The sequence below is a fragment of the Trachinotus anak genome, unplaced genomic scaffold (genome assembly GCF_046630095.1).
Source record: "Trachinotus anak isolate AG129_WGS33_773 ecotype Australia unplaced genomic scaffold, CSIRO_AGI_Tana_v1 ptg000011l, whole genome shotgun sequence".
In the NCBI taxonomy this organism is placed as follows: domain Eukaryota; kingdom Metazoa; phylum Chordata; class Actinopteri; order Carangiformes; family Carangidae; genus Trachinotus; species Trachinotus anak.
Window position 1 is genome coordinate 21764490 of NW_027273862.1, and position 26922 is coordinate 21791411.

A 26922-nucleotide genomic window follows, 5' to 3' on the forward strand; every position below is an offset into this window, starting at 1 on the left:
TGTAATATAATATTTCTATATTAACAACAGATCAAAATGACTGTGAGTAATCTCAAATGAGTCACTGATAGTGATAAACCCACAGATAATTATCACCCAGCTCTGCAGCCCTCAGCTCTTTAGAGCCTTTTAGCGGCTTTAAGCTAAACTGTTTTGGTTTCATGGCTGACATCTTTACTGTTTTGGTTCATTCTCATTGCTCTCATCCGCATCATGTTAGCTGTTTGCAGCGGAAAGATTTTTAATAACCCACTGTAATGACCAGCTGGTGGACCCAGAGGAAAAAAGAAACATGGATGCCAAAACAACGTGAAAAGAGAGCGAAGAGTGGACTTACATTCATCAGGTGGCCCGACACACAGCTCCAAATGAATGTTAATAATGCTACATTATTTATATGCTAACTTTGCTCTTAATTTAATCTATAAGATATATATAGCTGCACCGTTCCATCAAATTGAAATATTGCAGATGTCTTGTGGATCATTTTATACACATTGTATTGCATTGTAAACTGTAGTATCTTTACTAAAACTTACATTAGCTACATTTTTTTTAAATGATTTTTTTAAGAATCGTGTACGGTTTCCATCCATGTTCTCTAGTTTGAGGTATTGTTTGAGGTACTTCTTCACTGCCTTTGTGGCTGCATTGTTATGTTTGTTGGGGCACCACATCAGCAGAATAGTGTGACATGCAAAATAATGTGACATGCTGACGTGCTATTTGCATGTATATTTATGTGCATGTGCATTGTCGTGCATGCGTGATATAAACAAAACAGGCGCCCACTTATGAAAAACTTGCTCCGTAGTGCTGCTGCTGGTCAGACAGCTTCAAGTTTGAGCAGAGTCTGGCTGCACAGAGTGAGCTTGCAATCACTGATTTACTGGTAGTGGGTTTTAAGATGTTTAAGTAATTCATTTTTATGTATTTCTTCGAGGGAGTGTACAGTAAATATTCTGATGTGCTCACCAGAACACTGATCTATCCAGATCAAACTATGTTTCTAGCAGTGACAGAGAAGTCGAATGCACATATGTTCCCGTTAATTAGTGCAAAGTCCCGACTCCAGCTGTGCCACTGAGAAGTCCCGTCCCTCTGAGCGCTGACAGATGAAGCACAGGCTGCTTCTGTATGTGAGACGCCACCTCTGTCCCTCACTCTGTGTCTCCCTACATCTGCTTTGTATTAGCTTGTTGCCATGCAGGAAAAAACACTATTCTTTTGTAGTCTATTCCAGCCAATCAGGAAGTGAATTGGGGGTAGTTTCCTGTTTCCTGTGTTCCCCAGACAGTACGGACTTGGGCCCAGTAGCCCCGTTTGGTTTCCGAAATTCATGTGTTCCTCCAGGAAACCGAGAGGAGTCATCATCTGGCGGAGCATAACAGTAATAACTTCTCTCTCTCTCTTTCTCTGCGAGAAATATGTGGCAGATTTTCAGGTCTGAGTCATCAGCCGACCGCAGCCTCATGCCAAAGGACAAGACTTTGATGAAAACAATGTGATGCAAGGGTTACATAGACATTACTGGGAGCACAGCGCCATGGGGATCAGGCTAACAGTGAGTACGAGTGCTGCTAGGTAACTACGCAGTGTAAACTCGGCTGTCAACTGACTTGACTTAGAGTATTTCCTCTTGATTGGTGCTTCTACTCCACTACACTTCAGAGCAAAAATAAATAAAAAATAAATCCACTGTTTCTCTGTTACTAGATTCATCGATTCATCTTTGAAAAATGTCCATACCAGTTTCTGGTCACATCTTCAGGTGTCTTGTTTTGTCCAACCAACAGTTCAAAATCCATAAATATCAAATTACACTAATAGAAAACAAAGGAAAGCTAAAAAGCTTCCTCTTTGAGAGGCTGAGAACAGCTATTTGTTGTTCGATTATCAAAATAGATAACAATTTTTTCTGATGATCCACTATTCGACCAAATGAAACACTGAAATGGTACTTAGATATTAATGGATTTGTACTATTTCAGAAAGACATAATGTAATAATATATAACACTCAGGGCCATTCTTTCTGACAGTGTATTTTACTGCACAATAAGGTACTTGTACCTTTACTCAGTAAAGGATCTGAGTACTTTCTCTACCACTGTATTTTAGGCAGGTTTATTTCTAGGAAAGACGTTTGCGACAGAAAAGAGGTCCTCCAGTCTTTCAGTTTTCATTCACAGGAACTCAATGCTGCTGGATGACTGAACATCCATTCAGAAAGTGCAGCAAACTAATGAGGCCATTGTGATTTAAATATTACAACTCTCCCTGGAGTTACAGGTCTGAGCATATTATCTCACTGAGGCTGGACTATTTAATTAACTCAACTCAGGGTGGGTCTCGCTCCAGCTGTTTTTCAGGGACTCTGAGGCCAATTTTACCAGCAGGTAAGGGGCTTAAAAATACAGTCTGACTGTGTATATCAGCTCAGTCGAAAGTAAAAAACAAACAAACAAAAAAAAACAACAGCTACCAGAGTGTTTCTTTCAAATGCTGGCTGGCATCACCACACAGCCTCAAAGCTTGTACGTGTGTTTGTTGTCATTTTTTTTTCCCTCTGCTCTTCCCTTCTGTCGCATGTTTTGAGTCAAAACAAGCCGGACAGCACAGCCAGGATGAAATGGGTGCCAGATGTCAGTGAAAAAGAAAGGAGACAGTCCCAAATGTCCCATAATGACCCAAGATAACAGTTAGAGCTCACGGAGGAAATCATTGTTTGCTTTGAGTGTTTGGATATTTAGAAAACCGACAAACAGTTCGCTGAACAGTCGATTAACCGTACGGCAGAAAATGAATCAACCACAACTGCGATTAAATATGTTTCCAAGCAAACTCTGATTCCAGCTCCTCAGATGTGAAGATTTGCAGCTTTTCTTGGTTTTGTATCGCTACAAAATCTTTGTCTCACTTTTTTTCTGACAGTTTGTTCACTAAATCAATCAATCAAGAAAAAAACCTTCAGATTAATCGATAATCATTTGTTGTAAGCTCATGGTGACCATATTTTTCTTTAAACATTGACTATAATCATTATTACCTTTACCTATGTAAAGTAATGTACAGTTAATTACAACATTACTACTTATGATCAGGGAAATTCATTTCTTGTACAGGCATAATAGTTTCTGAGCTGCCCTGAAAAAGAACCAAAGCCAAAGCCTACACTGTGCTCAGCCTCCTCATGGCTCCATTCACAAGAAACGCATGCACCACATGCCTTCTACTAACCAGGGGTACCCACTGGAGACCTCAAGATATCTAAATATAGAGATCTAGGCTAACAATCAATAGCTAGACAGTCGAGCATAAAGCTGTTTGGAGGGGGGAGGACCGAGAGAGAAGGGGGTGCAGTAACATGAATGGGTGGCTGCCGCTAAGGTGTAATAAAGGTTTATTTGATCTCAAGTGTCCGGAAAAGACATCTGGATATTTGCAGCTGTGGAGTCTATATGTCGCACAGTCTGCTACATATCGGCCAGCGTGTACAAATCGATGCAAGTCTGAAGGCGCATGATTTGGATCTTAATGCCAGCTGCCGAATTCCCACAATTTCCCACAAGGCTGTAAAATCTCTGCGATTCTCAGTTGTACAGTTTGCGGTTTTACAGTCAGTGCCTCAGAGGCAAGCGTGTGATTTGAATTACAACAACAGGCAGAACAAGACAGATCGGGGTCCCTCCAGTCTCCAGCCCTCACTGCCTGCCTGCCTGCCTGGCCCGTTAATATGGAGCCATCCATTGAGGCGCTCAGACTGGGGGTAGGGATTTTTTTCCTCTTACCTATTTTTATTTTAACGCTCTGAAAAACCCGGAGACCTTCCTCTTCTACCGCCATGCTTTCACCGTGGCTCTTTCCCTTTTGACGACTAAATGAAGACAGTCCTCCACGGTGGTCGGTTCTGGCCTCTCCAGCGCACGGATATTCCAGGGGTTTTGCACATCTATGCGCTCCGGACAGCGATCACACTCCGGCCCGACCAACGCCGCCGCTGACTGGTTGAGAACAAGCGAGCAGCCTCGGCTTCAGTCCCGCAGCAGCAGCAGCAGCAGCAGCAGCAGCCAGTGGAGGAGTGGCTGTGCACAACACCGCCCACTCGTGGGTATGGAGAGTGATCAGTGCCGGGCAGCAAAGAAGGAAAGACAGTGGTGCCATTGAGGGAAACCCAACAGCTCAAGTCCCGCCCACTCTCTAAACCAGGCATTAACTCAATCTAAATTTATAATAATCCTAATTACAAGCATAATAATAATTGCACTTTTTTTTGTGTAGCATTCTCCAGAAACCTTAAAGGAGAAATATAAGTTTTATATATTTTGGTTTCATGATGGCACCCCCTGGTTTTGCATTAATTCCATTGAATACTGGTTTGGTTGCCATATATGTAGACGGAGACTTTATTTTGAGCCAACAACAATACAACACACAATACAAATTGGCTTAGGTGCCAAGGTCTAACTTACAAACATTCAACTGCACAGCTGCAGCACATTAAATAGCGTGTAAACATACCTGTACGTGTCACTCCGGTGTGAGTCGATGCTGGTGCGGTCCTTATTCAAAATCAGTACGAACAACACGCTGTCTGCTTGTGATTTGAAGATACAGCCAAATGGTTTATTTGCAGTGAACGCAGTACTCCAGCAGCTTGTCAGCTGCTGTCAATCGAACATAGACAACAACATCCTTTTACCCAGATCAATTTTAATCAACCAAGAACAACACTGGTGAAACTGGCAACACAACAAGCATTATCTGGACATAATGTTGTCAAGAAGATGGACAAGATCTTCACATTTCCCATGAGTTATTGCTGTGCAAATGAAAAACACTAAAAATACCACAAACTACTCAGCTTTGTCATTGTTCAACTGTATTCTGATGTTAAAAAAATCACCTATTTTCTTTGTTTTCAGATTAGAACGAAGCATGATAATGTTAATATTGATCATCCAGAGCCGTTTTAAAGGTGAAATAATGTTTCTGTATCTGTTCATGCCTGTCACATATATCAACCATCGGTGAAATACACCAAATCCCCTTAAAAATAGCAGCAATGGTGCAGTGGATGACACTGAATCTTCTCATCCTGCTTATGTTTGGCATTAATCACCCATTATACAAGGGCTACAAAGTCCCTGCCCTCTCTCCGGCATTAATCGCCCTACATATTTTGACCGGCTAGACTCTGAATTGACAAGAACTGGCTCATAATGTTGAATGATTTAAAAAAAAAAAAAAAAAACGGTGTAGTGTAAGCGCTGGCAAAGCTAGGTCACCATACTCCTGTACATGAGCATTTATTTGAGCACCCCACCCTCTCTGAGAATTGACAATGCATCATCTGTGGCTGTTCAGTGAGTGTGAGTGTTACTCCCCCTACACGGGCCCCACATGCAGCAGCTTGGGCCGGACTCCACTGGATCTCCCCTGATTGTTTCATCAAGCTACATCAAGTAGACTGCAGATACAAGAAGCAACAAAAAACAGCCTTTAAATGTTATTTATGTGGAGCAAATGATCTATTGCTATTCCCATGATCTGTTGTTTACAAGGTGTATATATGCTTTAAAATATGTCACACAAGTGCCGCACAAAGACATTTTCAAAACAGACCTCTTTGGCCTCTGGAGCCCAAAGTGAATTGACCACCATGTTTATGCAGTGAAATGTAAATTTGGGGTAGGTCTGTGGATTTTTTTTTTTTTTTTTTTTTTTTGCAGTATAGTGACAGAAAAGTCTAAATGCATTTAGAAAAAACAAAGTCCCTCACTGCTTAAATGTAAACATCAACCTGCCACTATCAAGTGTTTGTTGGTAACTTAAAAAGAATCAAGTCTGTGTCGCTCAGAGATCCACAGATATAATTACAAATTAAATTAATTTATATGAAACACCACCAAACTATCTTGTGACAGACAAAAAAAGGAGTTAATGGGAACAAAACCTCTAATTGAATGTCCTTAAAGGCAATCAGACGACAAGACAGCAACAGCCTGGAAAGAATAAGTGGTCCCTGTTTTCCTGTTGACACTGATCTTTGGCCAAATTTAACAGATGGAAGAATGGACAAGGTGCTGGCTTGCCTGGTGGGAGGGATGTCTGGACAGGACTTAAGATCCATTCAGGTGAAAGGTGCAGGGTCATCATCAGCCCACACTTGAGCCTATTGGGCCATGCCTCTGAGATCACTATGACCACATTCCTCAAAATAGCCTGACTCTGGTCTGGAACACTCTACAAACCCAGCTGGCCAAGCCCAACCCAGCCGAGATGTGGGACTTAAAGAACAGTCGGACTGTGTCTCTACCAGCAATGACAGTTAGTTGCAGTGCTTCTGCTGCCGGCCAACATGTTGGGATTAGCTGTGACTCCTTTAGAACAGCTCTAAATCTAATTAGGCTACATGTCTCATCGCTCTCGTTACCCTGTCAGACTCACCTCAGGAAGAATTCAAAGTCTCCATATAGCAACAACCCTGCCATGCGCTACAGCTAACTGATTGCAGTAATAGGAAGTAACTAAGTACTGCACTTAAATACAATTTTGAAACTTAGAGTCTACTTGAGTATTTCTCTTTTAGCTACTTGTGGTACTACTCCAGTACATTGTGGTGGAGAGTAATGACAATTACTTAAGTACTGTACTGAAGTACAGTTTAGGTACTTATACTTTAATTCAGTCCAGTTTTACACAACATTTTTGGCTTGTGCCCACTCACAAAAAGCAGTGTCCAGTGGGGGGCTCTTGTCAAAGGTTTCAGATGTCTATAAGATGTTAGTAGTTTCAGCAAAGAGACATTTTCTGTCATTTAAGTAACTGTTCAAGGCCTATAGAGATAAAATTAGCTAATTGATGGATGGATGGATGAATGGATGTATTGGTACTTTTAGTTAAGTAAAAAGAACTGAACACTTCTTCCATCAGTGCAGATCTTTCATACAAGACATAATTAACAAGTACATTATAAGATGCATTATTATTATAGAATAAACTACCCCACACTACCTAAAGTCATTAAAAATTATCCCAATCTTTATCAGCTGCAACATTAAAATGACGCTTGCACATTGATGCATCAATAATTACAGTATTATGAATGAGTTTTCCTTGTGTTTGACTTTAACTTACGTAAAGTACTTTTCCCACCTCTGACTGAATGTGCACATTGTGCCTGTGCATGCATATCAGTGGAGCAGTTAACAACGCGGTTTGTGTGCGTTTGACTATCTCCTCTAAAACTCTGTGGCTATTTTCCTAGATAATAACCATGGCATTGCCCATGTTGTATAAAAACCTCTCAAGACAAATTTATTTTGAGGAAAAACTTGTTGATAACTTGTGGGGAAACAGTAATAATGTAGGTCCCTTGTGTTGGCCACATCCTGTCAGGCACATGTTTGTGCAGCTTGTAGCAAGATGGGTGAGAGAGTTGGGCTTCAACTTCATTTCAAGTTGACTCTGCCCAGCAGGTAAATCGAGAAGTCTCCTCTTGAATACAACTTTGCATGCGCAAATGTGCAGCCAGTCAAACTGCCATAACATAAGATATAAGACTACATTGTCAAGAGTCAAGGGTTGCCACTATCATGACATACCAACCAAAGTAGTATCATATCTGCAGGCAGAAACAGCAGGGTGAGAGTAAAGTTTTTCCTAGCTCTATGCGCGACATCACATAGGGAAATAAAGCTTTAAAGATGTTCATGACATGCATGTATTTCAGTTTAGCTAAAGCGACTACGCCCTGTGGTAAACCACAAGCCTGTGCACATGTACGTGTTAGTTAATGGTTTAAAACAGAGAAACAGAGAAGCCCCTCTTATCTCAAGCAAAATAAAACAAAACTGAAAAAAAAAAATAAAGCTATAGAGCCACATGTCCTATAAGCATGGCATCAAACAATATCTGTGCACATGTTTGTATGTGTCTGAGTGACAATGCCACTGAGAGAAAGAGGAAGAGAAGACAGATGCTGATTCTAAGCGGATTAGTGAAAGGATGCTCACTGTTGTTTTATTACGCACAAGCCACCAGAGCAGGGCGTTGGCACACTTAAAAATAACTGTACACTTACAACTAACCCTCCCTTCTGTGGGTGGATTGTGCTTTTTTTTTTTTGCTTTTTTTTTTTTTTTTAAGTACAAGCACACACCGTGCCATACCGTGTACAAATGTGTATGGATATGTTATACGTGAGGGGAGAAACAGAATATTGAGTTGAACAGATGGCGATTGACATGTGCAAAGTTAATCCTGGTATTATGGAAAAGATAAATAAAATGACTATGAATAGAGCATGAATCAAATCTGAAAAGAGTGTATGTGAATTGGTCCATAGAAAGCATACAACAACATACAACCTTAATTGAAAGTCTCTGAGTGCACAGTTATTAATGTATCCAACTCGCATAAGCAGAACCTCCATGTTGATCCAATTTTGTTGTTTTTGATTTGATTGTTTCCACCCTCCTCAGTTCTCAGAATTGAATCTGTAGAAAAAAACACAAAAACAGAAACCATGCTGTGGGCTGAAAGTGTGGTTGCAGAAAACAAATAAACAACACATGCTGATAGTCCTTTCTTCTTACTTTCAGTTAAACTAGTGATGCAAACATTTATCCAAACACCACCTTTGTTTTACAGTCTCTGACTGTGACAAAAACGCTATTTATTCTATTTTTAGTTTCAGTTACAATCTGAGGTAAGAGGTGATGTGACGTGTATATAGTAATAGAAAGAATGAAGTGAACTAGGAGTGATTCCTCAAAGGATGGCTGTTTGCATGAAAACCTGTGTTGATGAACTGTTTGATATGTAACCCCTTTGAAATCAGTGCTCATTAGATTCCCCTAGCTCATGCACAAAATCCACTCATTTTGAATTGTAACAGCCCCACAGCCAAACTTCACTGAGAATAACTTCAGTTTAGGCAAAGAGCACAAAGTGTGACTGCAGCAATCACACTACTATCTGTACTATAGCACCATCTACTGTGCATTTATCATGCAGCGATCCCATGTTACTACAAGTCTTTCAAGAGGGGAGTAGCATCCCCTGTGTCGGTTTGACAAAAATATTTTAGACTGGTCTGTAGTTTTATGCCAGTCTTAATTATGCTCTCTAATGCAAGTAAAACAGTTTCCCAAAAAATAAAGAGTGATTTATTTTAAGCCTAAAAGTTCCAACTCCTCTGCTGACCAGTGGCACCAAATGACAAAAAAAAAGAGGAAAACATGGCTCATAAAGCAGAAAGCTGTTGGAAATAGAGCTGAGCTGTGACAGGTCTGAACCTTACATGATGTTTTTCAAAAGTTCATTTGTGTGAAATCTTCCAATCTCCAGGAAATAAAGATGAAACAACATGAAATTGGCTGAAATAGAAACAAAATTCTGCTGTAACACACTCTACTCAGGTTTGTGAGTGTGAGTGAAAGTGGGTTTCTGCTGTACCTTCAGTTGTTTGGGACACAAGCCTTGAATGCTTCTTCCTGCACTGTAAGTTCAGGGTTTTCAGAAAAAAAAAAAAAAATCTCATGACATATACAAGCAGCTCAAAAAAAAATAAAATCAACACAGTTTATGTCACAGGCCTGTTGAAGGTTGCAGGGAAATGTGGCTGCGCAGGATAACCACACGCACTGCCCCTTTAACCAGCTCTCCTCCTCGTCTCTCGCACCGTGTGTCTCTCTTCCCCATTTCGCTGCTTTGTTTTCATTGTCGCTCCTCCGATCATGGCTGCTCATTCTACCGAAGAACCGTTCCCTTTCCACGGGCTGCTCCCCAAAAAAGAAACCGGCGCCGCGTCTTACCTCACCAGGTTCCCCGAGTACGATGGCCGGGGAGTGCTCATCGCTATCCTCGACACCGGCGTGGATCCCGGGGCCCCCGGCATGCAGGTAAACCCAACCGGCTGCCTCACGTTAGTTAGCTTCGAGCTAGCTAAAGGCCCCGCTCATTCACATCGTTTGTATACGGCTAGCTAGCACGTTAGCATCGACACATATTCACAACTACGACAATAAGTTTTATAGCTTTATGACAACCAAATCGACATAAAGTAATCGATGACAAATGCTTTTTTCTGTTTCCAAATAGTGTTTCCTAGTAGTGTTTCGGTGCTAGAGCAGTTAACCGTTTACTAACATAACGGTAGCTTTTTGTCGGCACTCATGTTAGCATGGGAGCCTGGCAGCTAACAGCTGAATTTGTCCTCTTCAGCCTCCTCAGTAATTACAGTTTGTCCTGTCAGATTGTTAAATTTTGTTTGGCTTATTGCGGCCAGGTTCATAGAAGCTGGTTGAAATAATTTACAGTTTTTTAGTTGTCGGTAATGAGCCTTCCAGTTAGCTGCCAAGTCACACTAGAGTCCAAGTTGTTACCTGGCCAGTGTTTAATTAATTAATAAGAACCTGCTAATTTTACACAGCCCTGTGTAGCGAGGTTAGTCGGCGCATCATTACAAGAAATGAAGGTCAACTACTTCTTTTCAACCTCATGTCACCTTGCAACTGTCGTGCTTAAAAGGGCAGAGACTGAATCTGACTCCTTCGGTGTGTGTTCAAGCATGTATGGGAGTTTATTCACTGTCAGGGTGGTTTGTACACTACTCAGCTTTAAGTTCAGCTTCAAAGTGACAGATTGTGATTTTTTTTTTTTTTTTTTTTTTTTTTAAAGTATATGATGTCCACAGCATTCCCTGGTCAGTATCAGTAACTGAATCCGTGTGCTGCATCCTTTTCAGCCTGATGTTCCTGATTGATTTCTGCTTCTTTAGGTTACACCTGAGGGGAAGCCAAAGATCATTGATATCATTGATACAACAGGCAGCGGTGATGTGAACATGACCACAGTGGCAGAACCTAAAGATGGGACAATCACTGGCCTCTCTGGTAGAATACTAAAGGTCAGTAGACACCTTTGTAATATCAAGAAAGTAACAGCTATCACATAAGAAATATTCTGTTGTAGCTATTGTGCTATATGTGGAATAATTTTGTGGTGATGTTTAACGATTTCTTTAAGACTAACTACACTTGACTAGATCATCAGACAGTCACCGTGTGTATTTCTTTTTTTTTTTTTCATATTGCTCTCACACTGTGTCTTTTTATGTCTTCCAGATCCCTCTTGCCTGGGTCAATCCATCAGGGAAGTATCGCATTGGAGTTAAAAATGGCTATGAGTTCTTCCCTAAGGCCCTTAAAGAGAGAATACAGGTAGAAAGACATGACATTATTGCTGTACTAGCCCTCTCTTGCTTTTGATTTTAACACTATGGTTGTGCAAAGTGGTAGATGCACATGGACTGTTAACCCAAACACAACCATAGACATGATAACATATGGCTGGAAAACTTGCACATGGGCAGAAATTTGGAGATTGTCCTATGCTTATAAAGATTTTCCATGATTATTTTTCAGGTTACACTTAACAGGTCTAATAATAGAAACTCTGTAGTGATTGAATGAATAAATGCATAATAAAAGAGTTGACAAACTGGACTAATTGGGTTGCCAGAGTTTATACTGATGTAGCTGTTGTAGTGTTACTGTTTAACATAGATTCATACCAGACTAGTAAACAAGGAGACTTGTTGGCTTCTGTCAATGTTATTAAGGAACTGTCACTTTTGTCTACCAGAAAGAGCGAAAGGAGAAGATGTGGGATCCACCACACAGAGCAGCACTTGCTGAGGTCTGTCGCAAGACAGAAGAGTTTGACCTCTCTCACCCAACACCCTCACAGGTCTGACCTACGAACTTGAGTTCTTGAGTAGTCATCGGCATTCGCTAGTCACAGTAATGTGGTGTTTTCTGCTCCGACTTCTCTCTGATGACACTCTCACACATATCCTTCACCCGGCTTTCTCTCTCCAGATGGAGAAGTTGCAGAAAGAAGAGCTGCAGTGTCAGTCAGAGCTGCTGGCATCTCTTGAAAAGAAGTACAGTGATCCTGGACCTGTATACGACTGTGTGCTTTGGCATGACGGTGTCACATGGAGGTACCCACATCAACTTTTTTTCCTCTTTATGTGTGATGTTTTGGACCATTCCTCGTCACTATACACTCTTTCTACCGCTTTGTTTCTGTTTGTTTTCTTTAGGGCTGTGGTGGACACTTCAGAGTGTGGAGAGCTGTCCCAGTGCACTGTGCTGTGCTCCTACAGAGAGACACAAGAGTATGCCACGCTAGGAAATGCTGAGATGCTTAACTACTCTATTAATATTTATGATGAGGGAAACACACTCTGCATTGTCACCAGTGGAGGTAAGGCATCCCAGCACATGATAAATCTTTGTTTTTCAGCTCAATAATTTTTTGTTTTTGTGTTCTCATGATTCAGTCAGTTAATACAGAAACTGTTCAGCGCAACAATTAAGGCTGCACATTGTGTAGAGGTTCAGTGTGTTATCTCCAGTCTAACTTGCTTGGGTGCTGTTGAAGGGGCTCATGGGACACATGTAGCAAGCATTGCAGCGGGTTACTTCCCAGAGGAACCTGAGCGCAATGGTGTGGCCCCTGGTGCCCAAATCCTGGCTCTAAAGATTGGAGACACCCGCCTCAGCACCATGGAAACTGGCACAGGACTCATCCGAGCGGTATATTGCCCAGACTCTGTCAAATATAGTTAAGCTTTAACAGTTTAGCTTTATTTAGTTTTTTCTAATACATTTGTTTTTTTACTCATTTAATCTCTTAGATGATTGAAGTAATCAACTACAAATGCGACCTGGTTAACTATAGCTATGGGGAAGCCACCCACTGGCCCAATTCGGGGTAAGTACTGTGTAGTGGTAGCAAGGTGGTGTGTCATTGTGTGGGTTAATTTTGTGTTCCACACTTATGCTCACGTATTTTTGCATGTTGGTTTTTCAGGAGGATTTGTGAGGTGATCACAGAGGCTGTCCAGAAGCACAATGTAATATTTGTCTCAAGTGCAGGAAACAACGGCCCTTGCCTCTCCACAGTCGGCTGCCCCGGGGGAACCACTAGTAGTGTCATAGGTACACATTTATTGATACACATATATTAGTTTAATTGGGGAGACATCCAAAGTATATAATGTCTTTTCTTTAGCCTCGTCATTCAAGGTAATACTTGTCTTTGTACTCTATAACTTGTAATTGCATGCACTCTGAATGGTGGGATAACCAAACAAGACATATCATTGCCTTCTGTTTATTGTAAAACAGAAAGTTAAGCTAAATGAAAATAATGGAAGTATGCGTTATTAACTGGTCTGGCTGCTTTGTTTTCTGCACAGGTGTTGGAGCATATGTGACTCCAGACATGATGGTGGCAGAGTATTCCCTGAGGGAGAAGCTTCCTCCCAACCAGTACACCTGGTCATCCAGGGGCCCCAGTACAGATGGGGCCCTAGGGGTCAGCATCAGTGCCCCTGGTGGTGCCATTGCATCTGTACCCAACTGGACTCTTCGTGGTACCCAGCTGATGAATGGCACGTCCATGTCATCCCCTAATGCCTGTGGAGGCATTGCACTAATCCTCTCAGGTGTGTCCAGCATCTTGGACTGGTACTAGATGTGGGAATATTTTGCATGTTTACAAGTGTGCGTGAATGCAAATCTGATGCTAGTGTATGATTTTTTTTTTTTTTTTTTTTTTGGGTCAAAGGACTGAAACAGAACGGGATCCATCCCTCTGTCCCTGCGGTGAGGAGAGCGCTGGAAAACACAGCCCTTAAGGTTGATGACATTGAGGTGTTTGCACAGGGCCATGGCATAATCCAGGTAACTTGGCTGTAGTTGCTAAAGCAGCTACGTTTCTTCTTCTGTCCCTCATAACTGTCTTATTATGTTCTTTTATTTTTACTGAAAGTATTTTGTCATTTCTGTACATTTTCTTTTGTGTCAGTCAGTAATGTCCTCCCTTTCTTTCTCTCAGGTGGACAGGGCATTAGACTACCTCACTCAACACGCCTCTTTACCCACAAGCCACCTTGGCTTCTCAGTAAGCGTGGGAACACAGAGAGGCATCTACCTCAGGGACCCAGGTCAAGTTCTCGCACCCTCAGATCATGGAGTAGGAATTGAACCCATCTTCCCAGAGAACACAGGTGCTTTTCAAATTTAACAACACAGTCATCATGGGCTTTTTTTTGTTTTGTTTTTACAGCGTTTTATTTTACTGTGTACATGTGTTTTCATTTCTTTTTTACACTTCTTTCTCCAACACCCATCACAGGAAATTCTGAGCGAATCTCCTTGCAGCTACACTTAGCGCTCACGTGTGCCGCCCCATGGGTGCAGTGCCCCTCCCACCTAGAGCTGATGAACCAGTGTCGCCATGTCAATGTCCGCATCGATCCTGTGGGACTGAGGGAGGGAGTGCACTACACAGAGGTAGGGACAAGACAGAGCAGAAGAGGGAGGAAAAGATGAAGCTCTATAATAATGTTGATCTCATGATTGTGAATGTTTTTTTTTTTTTTTTTTTTTTTAAGGTGTGTGGTTATGATACAGCAGCGCCTACCTGTGGCCCACTGTTCAGAGTTCCAATCACAGTTATTATCCCTATCAAGTGAGTTCTTGTGTTTGTTTTAGTAAGAGGTTTGCATGAGTGTGTGTTTGTGTGTGTCTCACAGCTCTCTCTCTGTCTCCCATCAGAGTGACAGATAGTCGTAATCAGGAGGTGTGTTTCACAGACATCCACTTCAGACCAGGCCAGATCAGACGCCACTTCATCACTGTCCCTCAGGGAGCCTCCTGGGCAGGTCAGTGTGTCTGTGTGATGATGGGGGGGGGGTTTGCAAGTGAAAGAACTGTTCAGTTCCCTCAAAAGGTCTTAAACTTACGAAAGTTTTTTTTTTTCTAATATTTTTTCTTGCCTTTTTGCAGACAGTAACATACGTTTTTTTTTTTTTTTTCTCTGTGGTCGGAGGCTTAATCAGTCATTTGTGGCTAAATGTATGTGCTTAATAAAGAACTGTAGGCTTTATATTCCATACTGGTTTTCTGTTATCCTTTGGCTGGTGTGACTGTGAAAAAAAGTATTAAATTGCATTCTATGTGGCGTGAAAACTATGTTAAAAAGTATCAAATGTAATTTGTGAAACACCGTAGAAACCTTGTATCACCAGCAGCATCATTCCAGGTGTCAAATGTTGAATTTTGTTCCGTTTTGAGTCACAAAGTGGTGATGATACATTTCAGTATAGCAGTGGTTATGCCTGAGTGGTGCCTTTCATTTAATTTCTTTTTATGCAACATTTAGATTTATTTTAGATTTGAAAATGAAATGGTGGTGTCTGGTTTGACTTATTTTGAAAGTTGCTTCTTTACAGGTCTTATTGATGATTAGTCATCTTGTTTCACCTCTTGTTTTTTCACCCTCATCTGCATCCTCTCTTCTCCCCGTTGTTGTTTTTTCTCATCTGTCCCTGTCTCTCTCCTGCAGAGATTACACTGACATCTCATTCGGGAGATGTGTCGTCAAAGTTTGTTCTCCATGCAGTTCACCTGGTCAAACAGAAAGCGTACAGAGCTAATGAATTCTACAAGTTCTCCTCACTATTGGAAAGAGGCTCTCTAACAGAGGCTTTTCCTGTGCTGGTATGTGTAGTTTATTTATAATGTACCTTAGTTTTGATGAGGACTTTGTACCATGTACCAACATGATGGAGGTCACCAAATTTCTTAGATGCATGCATATAAAAATGATTTAATGGTGGACTCATTTCTGTGTGTTTTTGTCTCCTCTCCAGTCAGGCAGAGTTGTGGAGTTGTGCATTGCGCGCTGGTGGGCGAGCCTGGGTGACGTCACAGTGGATTACAGCATCTCATTCCATGGACTCCATACTTCTCCCTCTCCCCTGCACATAGTAAGAGTTTCACCTGTGTGCGCCTAATGACTCCTGCTGATGATTTTTTTCCTTTATGAGGGGAGATACATGTTAACTTGGTGATGAGGAGGAGGTTAGTGGGAAGGATAAGTGGGTCTCTCTTCTGTCTGACAGCAATGCTTTGAAAGGAAAGCAAATGGTTACACATTTTGTTGGAGAAGTTTTTAAATGGTTTTTACATCATGTCAAATAAAATTTTATCGACAATCTGTGACTAGACAGAGCAGGTGGTGAGGCAGGGAAGCTGGGAGGTGAGTGGAGGCCGGAGCAGAGGACGTGAAGTAGAAACAGAGGAGGAGCAAAGTTTCTCTAACCAGGAGAAGCACAGGGAGAAGGGCCAGAACGAGCAGGGCCAGTTACAGCAATAAAAGTGTATTTTCTATCCCATATGTAAGCTATACAGACACTTCCCCTGCTCAGTACTGTGCACAAATGTAGGCCTCAAGAGCCCTTCTGGTGTCGGCAGATACATAGAAACCTCTTGACCGGGTGAACTTTGCATGTGCACGAAAAAAGAAAATTTCATGCTTCACCTCGGCTGCTACTCCATCCAAGGGGAAACACTGAGAGGAGTACAGATACACCAGAAAGTAAACAACAACAGTAACAGTTTGTTTTTGACTCTCATCTGTGTCTACCCAGCATGCCTCAGAAGGAGTGACAAGTTTTGATGTGTCGTCACCTCTGCGGTACGAGGAGGTGTCCCCCACTATCACCCTCAAGTCCTGGGTTCAGCCCCTCAGGTAAATACACAAACACACACGCATATTTTAATAGGTTTGATAACGGTGCAGTTCATTGTGTGATCCCTGTTGTTGCTGTGGTTGTAGGCCCTTAAGTTCAAAGATAAAAGCCTTGGGAATGAGGGATGTTCTCCCCAACAACAGACAACTCTATGAGATTGTCCTCACCTACAGCTTTCACCAGGTACTGCAAAAACAATATACAAGAAAGAAAGTGTTTTGTTTTTTTTTCCTTTTTTTATGCATGTATAAACTTTTTTTGTCCTCTCCTTAGCCTAAGAGTGGAGAGGTCACCCCCAGCTGTCCCTTGCTGTGTGAGCTGCTGTATGAGTCTGAGTTTGACAGTCAAATCTGGATGCTGTTTGATCAGAACAAGAGATTACTGGGCTCAGGGGACGCCTACCCACACCAGGTACACCCAGCCACATGAAGAGCATCTTCCCCAGATGTTCACACATATCTGTAGTTGTTACTTTTTTTCCTGGAAGGTGTGATTCAACATATTTACATACACTTATGTAACCGGGATACAGTCAGTTTCCAGTAAGCTAAGTTCTTAAATGTCATGTATACAAGAAATCTGGCTTCCATAATCAAGGTAGGAGATTAAAGAAACCTGATTTCCCCCGATAGATTTCTCCAGGAGAAATTTCACAGATTTCTCTGCCATGCAAACCAGTAACTGGGTTTCTAATTGGCTTTTGATAAGTGCACACATGACAAAAGACTGCAGACAGGGAACGTAGGGGCTGGGTCATGGTTTCTGCTTGCTCTCAGATGCACATAGACAGGAATGTGTTTATGAAACTAACACAAACCCAAGACCCAAGAAGTCTACATAAGTCAGTCTCCATGCCAGACACATTTGAGCTATGAAGGAAAGCTTCGCTCTGTCTCACTCACATACAGCAAAACAAAAAGTCAGGACCTTGGAACCAAGACAGTATCTTCTACCTCTGCTACAGTTGAAATAAGCAAGCGAGCCATGCTTCCAGAGTGAGGTCGGGGGCAAGGGAGAAATCTGATTACCGATCTGCTTCATGTTTACAAAGATTTACAGTAACCAGGTTACTTCAGTGCATGTAAACAAGCTTTTCAATTACTCATGGAATTTGAAGTGTGTGAGTGATCAGACTGATTGTGGATAAGAAGAAGAAGTTTCTAGCATTTTATGCCCTGAACTGAATCTCACCTCTGTCTGCATGGCTTCCCAGTATTCCCTAAAGCTGGAGAAGGGGGACTACACTGTGCGCCTGCAGGTCCGCCATGAGCAGTCCAGCGAGCTGGAGCGCCTTAAGGACCTACCATTTGTGGTCTCTCACCGTCTATCCACCACGCTAAGTCTAGATGTCTTCGAGACACATCGAGCTGCCCTCATGGCCAAGAAGAAGGCAAACTCTGTCACCCTGTGCCCGGGTGCCACTCAGCCTTTCTACGTCACAGCCCTGCCAGACGACAAGTGAGTGGAACTGGGGAGACTTTTCTTTTGTGTTGTGCGACCTTAAAAAAGGAGTTACACTCAATAAAGAAAAAAACCTGACAGAACAGAAAAAGCTCTTACAGAAATAAAAAGCCCTTTTTTAAATTTCTCCCAGGAAATATTGTCAGTCCTCCACGAGACAGTACTGAGGAAGAAGCAGCTATGAGACACCTAGTGTGACTGTAGATTCAGTCAGATTCTTATAATCTGCAGGAGACAGATTTTACTTTTAAATGAAGATTGTATTCAGGGTAAACAGGATAAAATTGTATCATTGATCAAATTTGAGGCAGCGCTATATTCAGTGTCTGATAATCATTTTAGGCAGGGAAAGAGTGATGTTTACGTCCTCCTCGGTGTATTCTGTTGAGGCTCTTAAGCTCAAAATATCACAGTGTGGAGCATCACTGGATAAGCGAATAAAAACAAAATCCTCTTTGAAACATTCATCATATCAAATGTGTGATATTTCTGTCTTTATTCTTTCTGTCACTGTATTTCTCCCTTTACTTCTCCCTCTCTTAGGATCCCTAAGGGGACGAGTCCGGGGTGCTATCTTTCAGGCTCTCTCGTTGTCCCCAAGAGCGAGTATGGCAAAAAAGCAGTGAGTGACTGTTCTTTCTTAATCTCTGTACTTCAGTCCTGCTCCTCAGGACCCACAGTCATTGGTGCTGGTCTCCATTTTTGCCAAATTCAGGGATTTTTACACATTTACATTTATTACATTTATTGTCTGGTGAATGCAGAACAAGAGTGTGACAGGTTGCCATGGCCAGCCTGCCAGTCCTGGTTAAGGATGTCAAATCTGAAATTCAGTCATTAAATTTGTGACGTACTTGTGGCCCTGATGATCAGCATTAAGACCAGTGCTTGAGAACTCTCAGCTTTTTACTTTTTTAAAATTCTGTCCATTGTATCTCTCATCAGATCTCACTGATCTGAGCTGGTCAGTCTGGTCTGTTGCTTCTTGAATTGGTTGCCATCCTTTTGGTGCTTGCATGGATTTCTTTTTTTTTTTTTTTCTTTTCTCACTCATTTGCCTTTGTCCATTCAAACACTCTGCTGCCATATCTCAACACAATTGATCTCAATGGATTTATTGCATCTGTAGATGACTGACTAATATCAGAGAATATTTTGGCTCCTAACACGTTTAAATTGAAATGAGTCTCTATTTTACTATTCTTAGAGTTAAGAAAAAATATTAGTTTAAAAAGGTAAAACAAAGAACCGATTTGCCGATGTCTGTGTAGTCTATAAAAATAAACAAATCACACAAAAGAGAATGCCATGGTCACAAGCAAAAACCAAATGAATTAAATGAAATATCTCTAACGGTCAACAACAATAATGAGACATTTACTTGTATACACAATACAATGGCAAATGTTTTATCTCCAAAGCTTTACTATCCTCTTGGGCTGCCAGTGCTCGCCTTTATGTCTTTGAAGAGCTGTTCATCATACATGTCTGAATATTGTTCAGCTTTTGCGTGTTTGAACGTGCTTTACTCTGTGGCTCCACTTTGAACTGAACTTCAGAAACCATTTACAGATCAATATTTCTCATCAATATTTTGTCCAAGTTTTTCATGTTGTTTCACATTGCATTGCGAAAGACTTATTGTTTGAGCAATTTGAAGAATTCTGATAATCTCATGTGAAAATACTTGTGGAAATAGTTTCCAGCACTGAGTGAAAATATGCAGGAAAAACAAGTGACTCAGATTTGTTAGACGTGAACACAAGTTAGACATCTGAGTTTGGCACTGTATCGTACATTTAAGTCTGACAGGTAGGTAACAGTGCAGACTCTGAGTCTCTGAGTGAGGATGAAAGATAAAAGAGCGAATCCTTTTTGGTGTGTTTGTGTTGTCTCTTCCTCACTGTGTGTTATTCTGACCACCAGGGGCAGGCCTCTGCAAAACGACAAGGAAAGTTTAAAAAGGTACTGGATGAGCTAAAAAAAAAAAAACAACAAAAAAAAAACACTGTACAACAGAGCGTCCACTGCTCTTCTACCATCTGGAAATGGCTTATTCCTTACCTTAAGATGGGATTTGTTACATATGCATTAATCATGTCAAAGCATGTCAATATTGCTGTATTGAAATATACAACAGTTTAGTCATAATAGGTATTTATTTTCATATTGAGTAGTTAAAGTTTTCTGGTGGTCAGTAAAATTATTAATATATAGATATATAAATATCAGCATCAGTTGATAATGAGCACGAGTATAAACTTGTATAGCTGGGTATTAGAAAGCATTTTTCTTAACTGGTTTAAATGGAGAAAACCAGGAGTTGGTCAGTAGGGTGAGAACTTGCTGATTCAGAGTAGAAAAAGAGGTCATGGATTATGTTGAATGTATTAGTTATTTGTTTTTGTTTAAACAACTTTTTTTGTGCTCATGCAGGATATTGTACCAGTGGTCTACCATTTAATTCCTGCTCCCAATAAAACAAAGAATGGAGGGAGGGAGAAGGACAAGGAGGGAGACAAAGAGAAAGACGTGAAAGACGAGTTTGCAGAAGCAATGCGAGACTTGAAGATTCAGTGGATGACAAAGTGCATACAGTTTCTCATCTGTTTTGTTCAGCAACACATCGCTTGCTTTAGTCTCTCAGTTCTCTTTCAACCATGTGTCCTGTCCTCTCTCTGTTCTTCAGGTTGGACTCCAGCTCCATCTACGATGAACTGATGGAAAACTACTCAGATTACCTTCCACTGCACGTGCAAAGACTGCACCAGCTGGACTCAGAAAAGGTTATAGTGCACACAAGCAAGAGAAAAGGGCAATAGAGGAAGCCCTGTCAGGAGCATGGAATTATTTAGTTACAGAAGTTGGAGTCTAAACACTGCTCACAGTCTTCTTTCTCCTTCTCGTGTTTGTGTTCAGGAGCGTGCCAAGCGCCTCAGGGAGGTGGTAGCAGCAGCTGACATTGTCATCTCCCACATCGACCAGACGGCCTTGGCTGTTTACCTCACCATGAAGACAGACCCTCGGCCTGACGCCGCTTCTATCAAAACGTATGTCACAGTAGGGGAGAATAGTATAATGAGTAGAAATATGAACATCATTAAAATCCTTCATCGACATACACTTAATTGATAGTAAAGAGGCAAGCAGAGCAGGAGAAAATGTGGGGTTAAACGTGGGGTCATGTCTACAGACATGTGATGTCCAACAATAATTCAGTATCTAAAATTAGATTTATGTATGTATTTATTTATTTGTACACATGCCGGATTATAGAAAACATGCTAATTTACATCCATTGTTTCCTTAGAAGTGATCAAGCATAGAACATGAATTCATAGATGGAGAAGCAGGGTTTCTACCAGGAAATCATTTAGCTGAGCTGAGATGGGCCGAACAGACCCTGAGACATCTCACCCCCTGATCAATTTAGTTTGTGTTTGACTACATGTACAGACGCCACACTCATTAAAATGTCACTGTGTAACTTTCGAAAGAAGAAATAACTCATTCTTTCTCTCGCAAAGAAAACGTCAAACCCTCTCAGGCGCTGGTATGATTGGTAGCTTATGGTGGCTAATGTTAACAAACTGTAGACAGATATTGTGTAACTGACATTTGTGAGTTAGTTTGCAGACAGTGTGACTTCTCTGTACTTTTGCAAATGTGGTCCATCTCTGCTCTAAAACACTGGGAAACCCTGACTAGATCATCCTAACATAAAAAATCACTGGTCTGCTTAACCTCCAGGCCTTAACTTGACCTGTTTGTGTTTCAGTGACATGGAGAAACAGAAGTCATCTCTGCTGGACGCTCTGTGTAGGAAGGGCTGCGCTCTGGCTGACCAGATCCTGCTGCCCGCCGCCTCACAGGAGGGCGCCGGTGCTGTCGCCACGGGACAAGCACCAGCAGAGGAGGAGGTTAGGGAGCAGGTGGCCAGCAGTTCTGACGACACCATGCACAATGTGGCTAAAGCCCTGACCGACACATTTTGGGAGGTGCAGAAGTGGGCAGAACTAACTGACTCCAAGGTGAGCAAACTCTATTCAGGAAATGAAGGAAAGGCCAAAGATGAAGTTAAATCTTCCTAAAAATGGCTAAATAAAAAAGACTAACTAATTTCCTAAGGCAGCTGGGCACAATAGTTTTAAGCAAACCTTACTCAAACAGAAGTAAACAGTGCATTTATTGGGGACTCTTCCTGTTGATTCATACACATTTGGTGCAGTAGTGAGTATTTACAGGAGCAGGATGATGTACTGTTTGTGGGACTGAATCCAAATAAACCACAGTGCCCATGTTCATTATGATAAATAAACATGTCACCCAGTGCAACAGTGTGGCCTATGGGACAAAAATGGGTGAAGCTTTATCAAGATTCAGCTACAAACACAATGCTTGTAAGTAGAATGAATTCATTTCTGGTTTTGGTCTTTTCATGGGATTTGTTAAATGATAAAATGAAAAAATTTAGACTAAAACCAGACTCATCATGATGTATCCACACCCGTGTATGTTCTTCCATTCCCTTACCTCTGAATTATTCTCATTTTGGTAAAATCGTGTAATCAGTCATAAGAACCACACTTTCTGGGGCTTGTACCTAAAAAAATAAATAAATAAATAAATAAATAAATAAATAAAAAAAATACAGTTTCTCTGCTGAAAATTTAGCCACTTTTGTATTAATTCAGGAAATGTTGAGCTAATATAGATTGTCTTGTGACTTTTCCTCTGCTCAGGTGCTGATGTTTTCATATAAACACGCTCTGGTGAACAAGATGTACAGCCGAGCCTTGAAATACGCCTCAAAGATGGTGGAGGAGAAGCCCACCAAAGAGAACATGAAGAACTGCATCCAGGTATGAGAGCAGTGACACCTGATATCTGTTCAACATAATAAGATATTTGCTAGATATCTTGACTCCTTACCCTCCTGCTTTGTTCTCTGGAAATCATTTCCTGTTTCTCATTTTCCAGCTTATGCGACATCTCCGATGGACACACTGCGCCACCTCCAGTGAGAACTGGCTCCCTATCATGTACCCCGCTGACTACACACCTTTCTAGGCACAGACACACACATGCATGAGCAGCATGGCCATACATGGTCCATTACATGGCAAAGTTAGATATCATGTCCCTCAGGGTCACATGGTCTATGCATCTGACCAACCAGCTGCCTCCTGAGAATTACTTTTAGTTTTTCATATTCAGATGTAGGTAAACACCAAAATGAAGGATAACAGTGTGTGTTAACAATTTGATGCACTCGACACCTTTTATAAGGCGTGTTAATCTTGTGTTAATCCTGTGGTAGCACCATTCAAACTGGAGGTTGTTTAAATGTCTTACTGACCATCACAGCTCTGCCGACCATGTAGCATGACCACCCCAGCTGTTCGTTTGAATATCATCAACAGAAAAATGGTAACAGAAAATGTAATGTTAAATACTCTTGTCAAGGCTTGTTGATACTGTAGCTCAGTGATATCTATGATGGATGTTGTCCTTTATTTTGGTGTTGTCTACACATTTGGAGGTTTTCACATCCACCCACCCTCCTCAGCTGTCCGGGCTCCATATCATATCAATGACCTCGTTCTCTCATGTAAATACTGTAAACGGGCCAGTGTGGATTCCAGGGGTGCATCCCAATTCTTAAAAAAATAAAAACTGTGACCCCATGTGGTCACTTCCTAAAATACAACACAACTTCAGTGAGAGGACAGGAAAGACTCACTGCTGCACGAAGTTCAGACGTACAGACATGCAGAGTCTGTCTGATCCCCAAATTACAAGGGAGGCATCGGACAGAACTTTGTTTCTTTTTTCTTGTATTTTTTTGATCGTTCCAGCCTGGTCTGGATGAGGAAGTTAAAATTTTGTGTTGTCTTGTGTTTTTAGACTCTGACTCACATACACTCTCAAAATGCAACAGTGCTGAGGTGCCTTTCTACACGTACCTTACCTTTTTCTGATGGGGTGAAAGACATGCGAGGGTTTTGACCGCAGGAAGCTGCAGAATCAATAGCGCCAGTTGGCACTCAGTGGCTTGCAGTCATTTCACCCATCAGCCTTTGGCATCAGTGGTGGTTTTAAAGCTCACATGAGCAGTGTGACGTGTCCGTGCACTGTATGCAGGCTCGTCCAGAATCTACAAACACACTTTCATGGGTTCCAGTTAACCTCCAGAGGTACCCACTTCACACACTGCAGTTACCTGAGCGGCACATTTGATGACCATCAAACAGACCTCACTAACATAACAGATGCAGTTGTAGGCAGCGGTAGGATGTTCAGATCAGATTTCACTGTAAAATGTTCACATAGTAGTGGAGATGTTTCTCTGCAGCATTCAAAATGTTGCATTTGTACACAGTGTCATAAAGTGATGTACATACACACATAACATAAAAATATTAAGATGCAATAGGTATATAATACAGATATTATTCTAATTATGTATTTTGCATATATGCATGTCTTCTAGGATGTAAGGAAAGGTGGTTTTATTTGGAAGCAGATTTTACTTTCAATTTGAAAGATTTTTAATCCAAAATAACATTTTGACAATATCTGCTTTCTGAGTGTGTGTTTGTGAATGATTTTATGTGTACTTGTGAGCATATTTTGTGTATATGAACAGAACTGAAATGATAGCCATTTAGAGGGCAGTTAAGCATGAGTTTTTTTCTTTTTTTTTTTTTCTTCAAATATCTTATTTACTTGAAAGGACCATGCCAGTGTTTGATCTGATTTAGTACAAATCGCATGTACATTATATCACAGCTGACCATTGTGCTTATTAAATTCATTCAGATTTTTTGGAGGTATTCTTCAGGCAATTGTTGGTTTTCATTTATTTCGTCCCATAGTCCCACATTTGGGTTTGCATCAAATCAAATTTTCCAATCATACTTTTACAGTGTGCAAAGTGAACACACAGTTCTTTGGCATAGTCGTAACAGTTTCCATCATGAGAGGCATCTGTCTGTACTGTTTTGTCTGAGCTCTTTTCATCGGTTTGAGGCAGTACAGATCAATTTCTGTACCTCAATCAGGATTTAGCAATATCTGAATCTAAATCGCATGACGGTGAATTCTGTGGTGAATCAACTATGATCAAACCACACTTCGACAGTCCTGGTGAAAGAATTTAGATGAATGTAGGATGTTGGGTTTTATTTTCCAAACTCAAACTTTAACTGGTGCTGTTTTCAGTCATGAATATACAAATATTAAATATGTAAAATCTATTTTCTGGGATTTTCACTTACCAATGTATTGCAGCTTGGCAATGCAATGCAATCCCAGGTTGATTTGAAAATTCTTCAGTGTTTCACTCTGCAAAGATAATTCTAGTTTTACAAAAGATGATGCAGGCTTGATGATCATTCTTATGGATTAGACAACATAAAGTTGCGAGTAGCAGCTGGCAACTTCAGTATGTATATCTGTGGAAGTACCCTTTAAGTAAGTTTGTAGAGTTTGTTTTCAATATTATATGGAAATTGATGGGAGACAACAACTGTACAGAATGTTTGGAAAATGTATCTGAAAATGGTCAGCAGTTTACGCAATTTTTAGTTGAGGAGCTGAAACTTGCAGAAACACTGGTATGGTCCTTTAAAACATCTCACCTATATCATGTAACAAATGAGGACACATAGCCCTTTGTTTTCATAGCACTGTGCAAAAGAGGACCATGCGAAAGATAGAAACGACATATTCAGTTTTTACCTTTTTATATTCATGATTCTTGATCTTTTTCACTTATAAATCTGTAAAAACAAACTGTGATTTCCTGTCACACTGTCTGCCCTATTATCACTTTAACCAAAGAATGATTTTCCCAGGTTAAGTTAGTTTAATCGTCAAATAAAGTAAGGAGGCTGAAAATCAAAATTTTACCAGAAACAAAAAAGATAATAAAATTGGACATAATAGGAAAACCACGTTTATATATAATTGCTTTTATTAATGGTGTCCTCTTACGCTGATGTGTAAAGTGGAAGGTACAAGCCTAAGAATGTAAAAGCAGCTGCTTTCAAGTCAAGGCCTTTCGTCCTTACGCGAGTACATAATCTTTTCTGGGATGGCTGTGCATACACAGCTAGTAAGTGGTCACAACTCATGTTTACCCAGGGGTAAGAACGCCTTGTGTTTCTGTTTTTAGCTGTGATGTGTGTGCACTTTCTGCAGCAGCCTCAGCACAGGCCCCTGCAAGTACGCTGGGGTTTAATGGAGTCAGTTGGGTTTTGTTTTTAACAGAATTTGTGTTCATCAGTTTTACTGTTTGCAACTTCTGTTTTCTCCTGCTTCTTCATCCTTTTTCTCCTCTTTTCCTGTGTTTGGGTTTTGGTTCAGACAGGCGTTACGTTCAGGGCTCAGCTGTCGACAGTACATGTTGCCAATGACAGTCTCTCCGAAAATGGCCTTAACTTACACCACAGGACTGTACCGTCCATTTCCGGCACCAGACCTCTCATATCTGTTACTCTCACTCTGCTGGTGTGAGGAAAGACTTCAGAAATGCTTCTTCTGGATGTTGAGTGTTTATATTTATAGTCATAAAATCTAGTAAATGCCAATATTTTACAGAATGTTACGAGATAAGGTTGTATGCTCTCAGTATTATTTTATATCCATTCTTCCTCGATGACATGTTGGAAAGACCTGAGCTACTGTCACACAATTTTGTGGTCACATGGAATTAAGTCACAAATGAAAAATGACACTGAATAAAATTATTTGGAAGAATTCAAGCATTCACTGGTCATCACTTGTACAAAAATCAAAATGCAGCACAAGAGATTTTTAGTGGTGTGGACCTTGTAGAAT

At 41.0% G+C, this 26922-nt stretch overlaps 2 protein-coding genes across 3 annotated transcripts in view; one reads left to right on the forward strand and one right to left on the reverse strand.

Moving 5' to 3' along the window:
- rasa3 (RAS p21 protein activator 3) overlaps positions 1-4024 on the reverse strand; it is a 41691-nt gene extending 37667 nt beyond the window's left edge. Inside the window, exon 1 of the mRNA XM_071488956.1 lies at positions 3791-4024. Within this exon, the coding sequence (XP_071345057.1) occupies positions 3791-3845 (55 nt within the window). The 5' untranslated portion in view covers positions 3846-4024. The remainder of the gene's footprint in view (positions 1-3790) is intronic.
- A 5564-nt stretch (positions 4025-9588) lies between these two features.
- tpp2 (tripeptidyl peptidase 2) lies at positions 9589-26841 on the forward strand. 2 transcript variants are annotated; one of them, XM_071488954.1, is made up of 29 exons: positions 9589-9907; positions 10786-10914; positions 11132-11227; positions 11652-11756; positions 11888-12012; positions 12115-12278; positions 12456-12610; positions 12712-12788; positions 12888-13015; positions 13276-13524; positions 13647-13762; positions 13917-14088; positions 14217-14374; positions 14476-14552; positions 14639-14745; positions 15429-15583; positions 15736-15852; positions 16516-16616; positions 16704-16800; positions 16891-17028; positions 17831-18075; positions 18622-18700; positions 20005-20043; positions 20515-20666; positions 20768-20864; positions 20998-21128; positions 21857-22109; positions 22821-22940; positions 23059-26841. In XM_071488954.1, the coding sequence occupies exons 1-29, from the start codon at positions 9743-9745 to the stop codon at positions 23146-23148; spliced, it is 3837 nt and encodes a 1278-aa protein (XP_071345055.1). In that variant the 5' UTR covers positions 9589-9742; the 3' UTR covers positions 23149-26841. The 2 variants fall into 2 exon arrangements, with proteins under 2 accessions (XP_071345055.1, XP_071345056.1); XM_071488955.1 differs by lacking the exon at positions 20005-20043.
- The last annotated feature ends 81 nt before the right edge of the window (positions 26842-26922 follow it).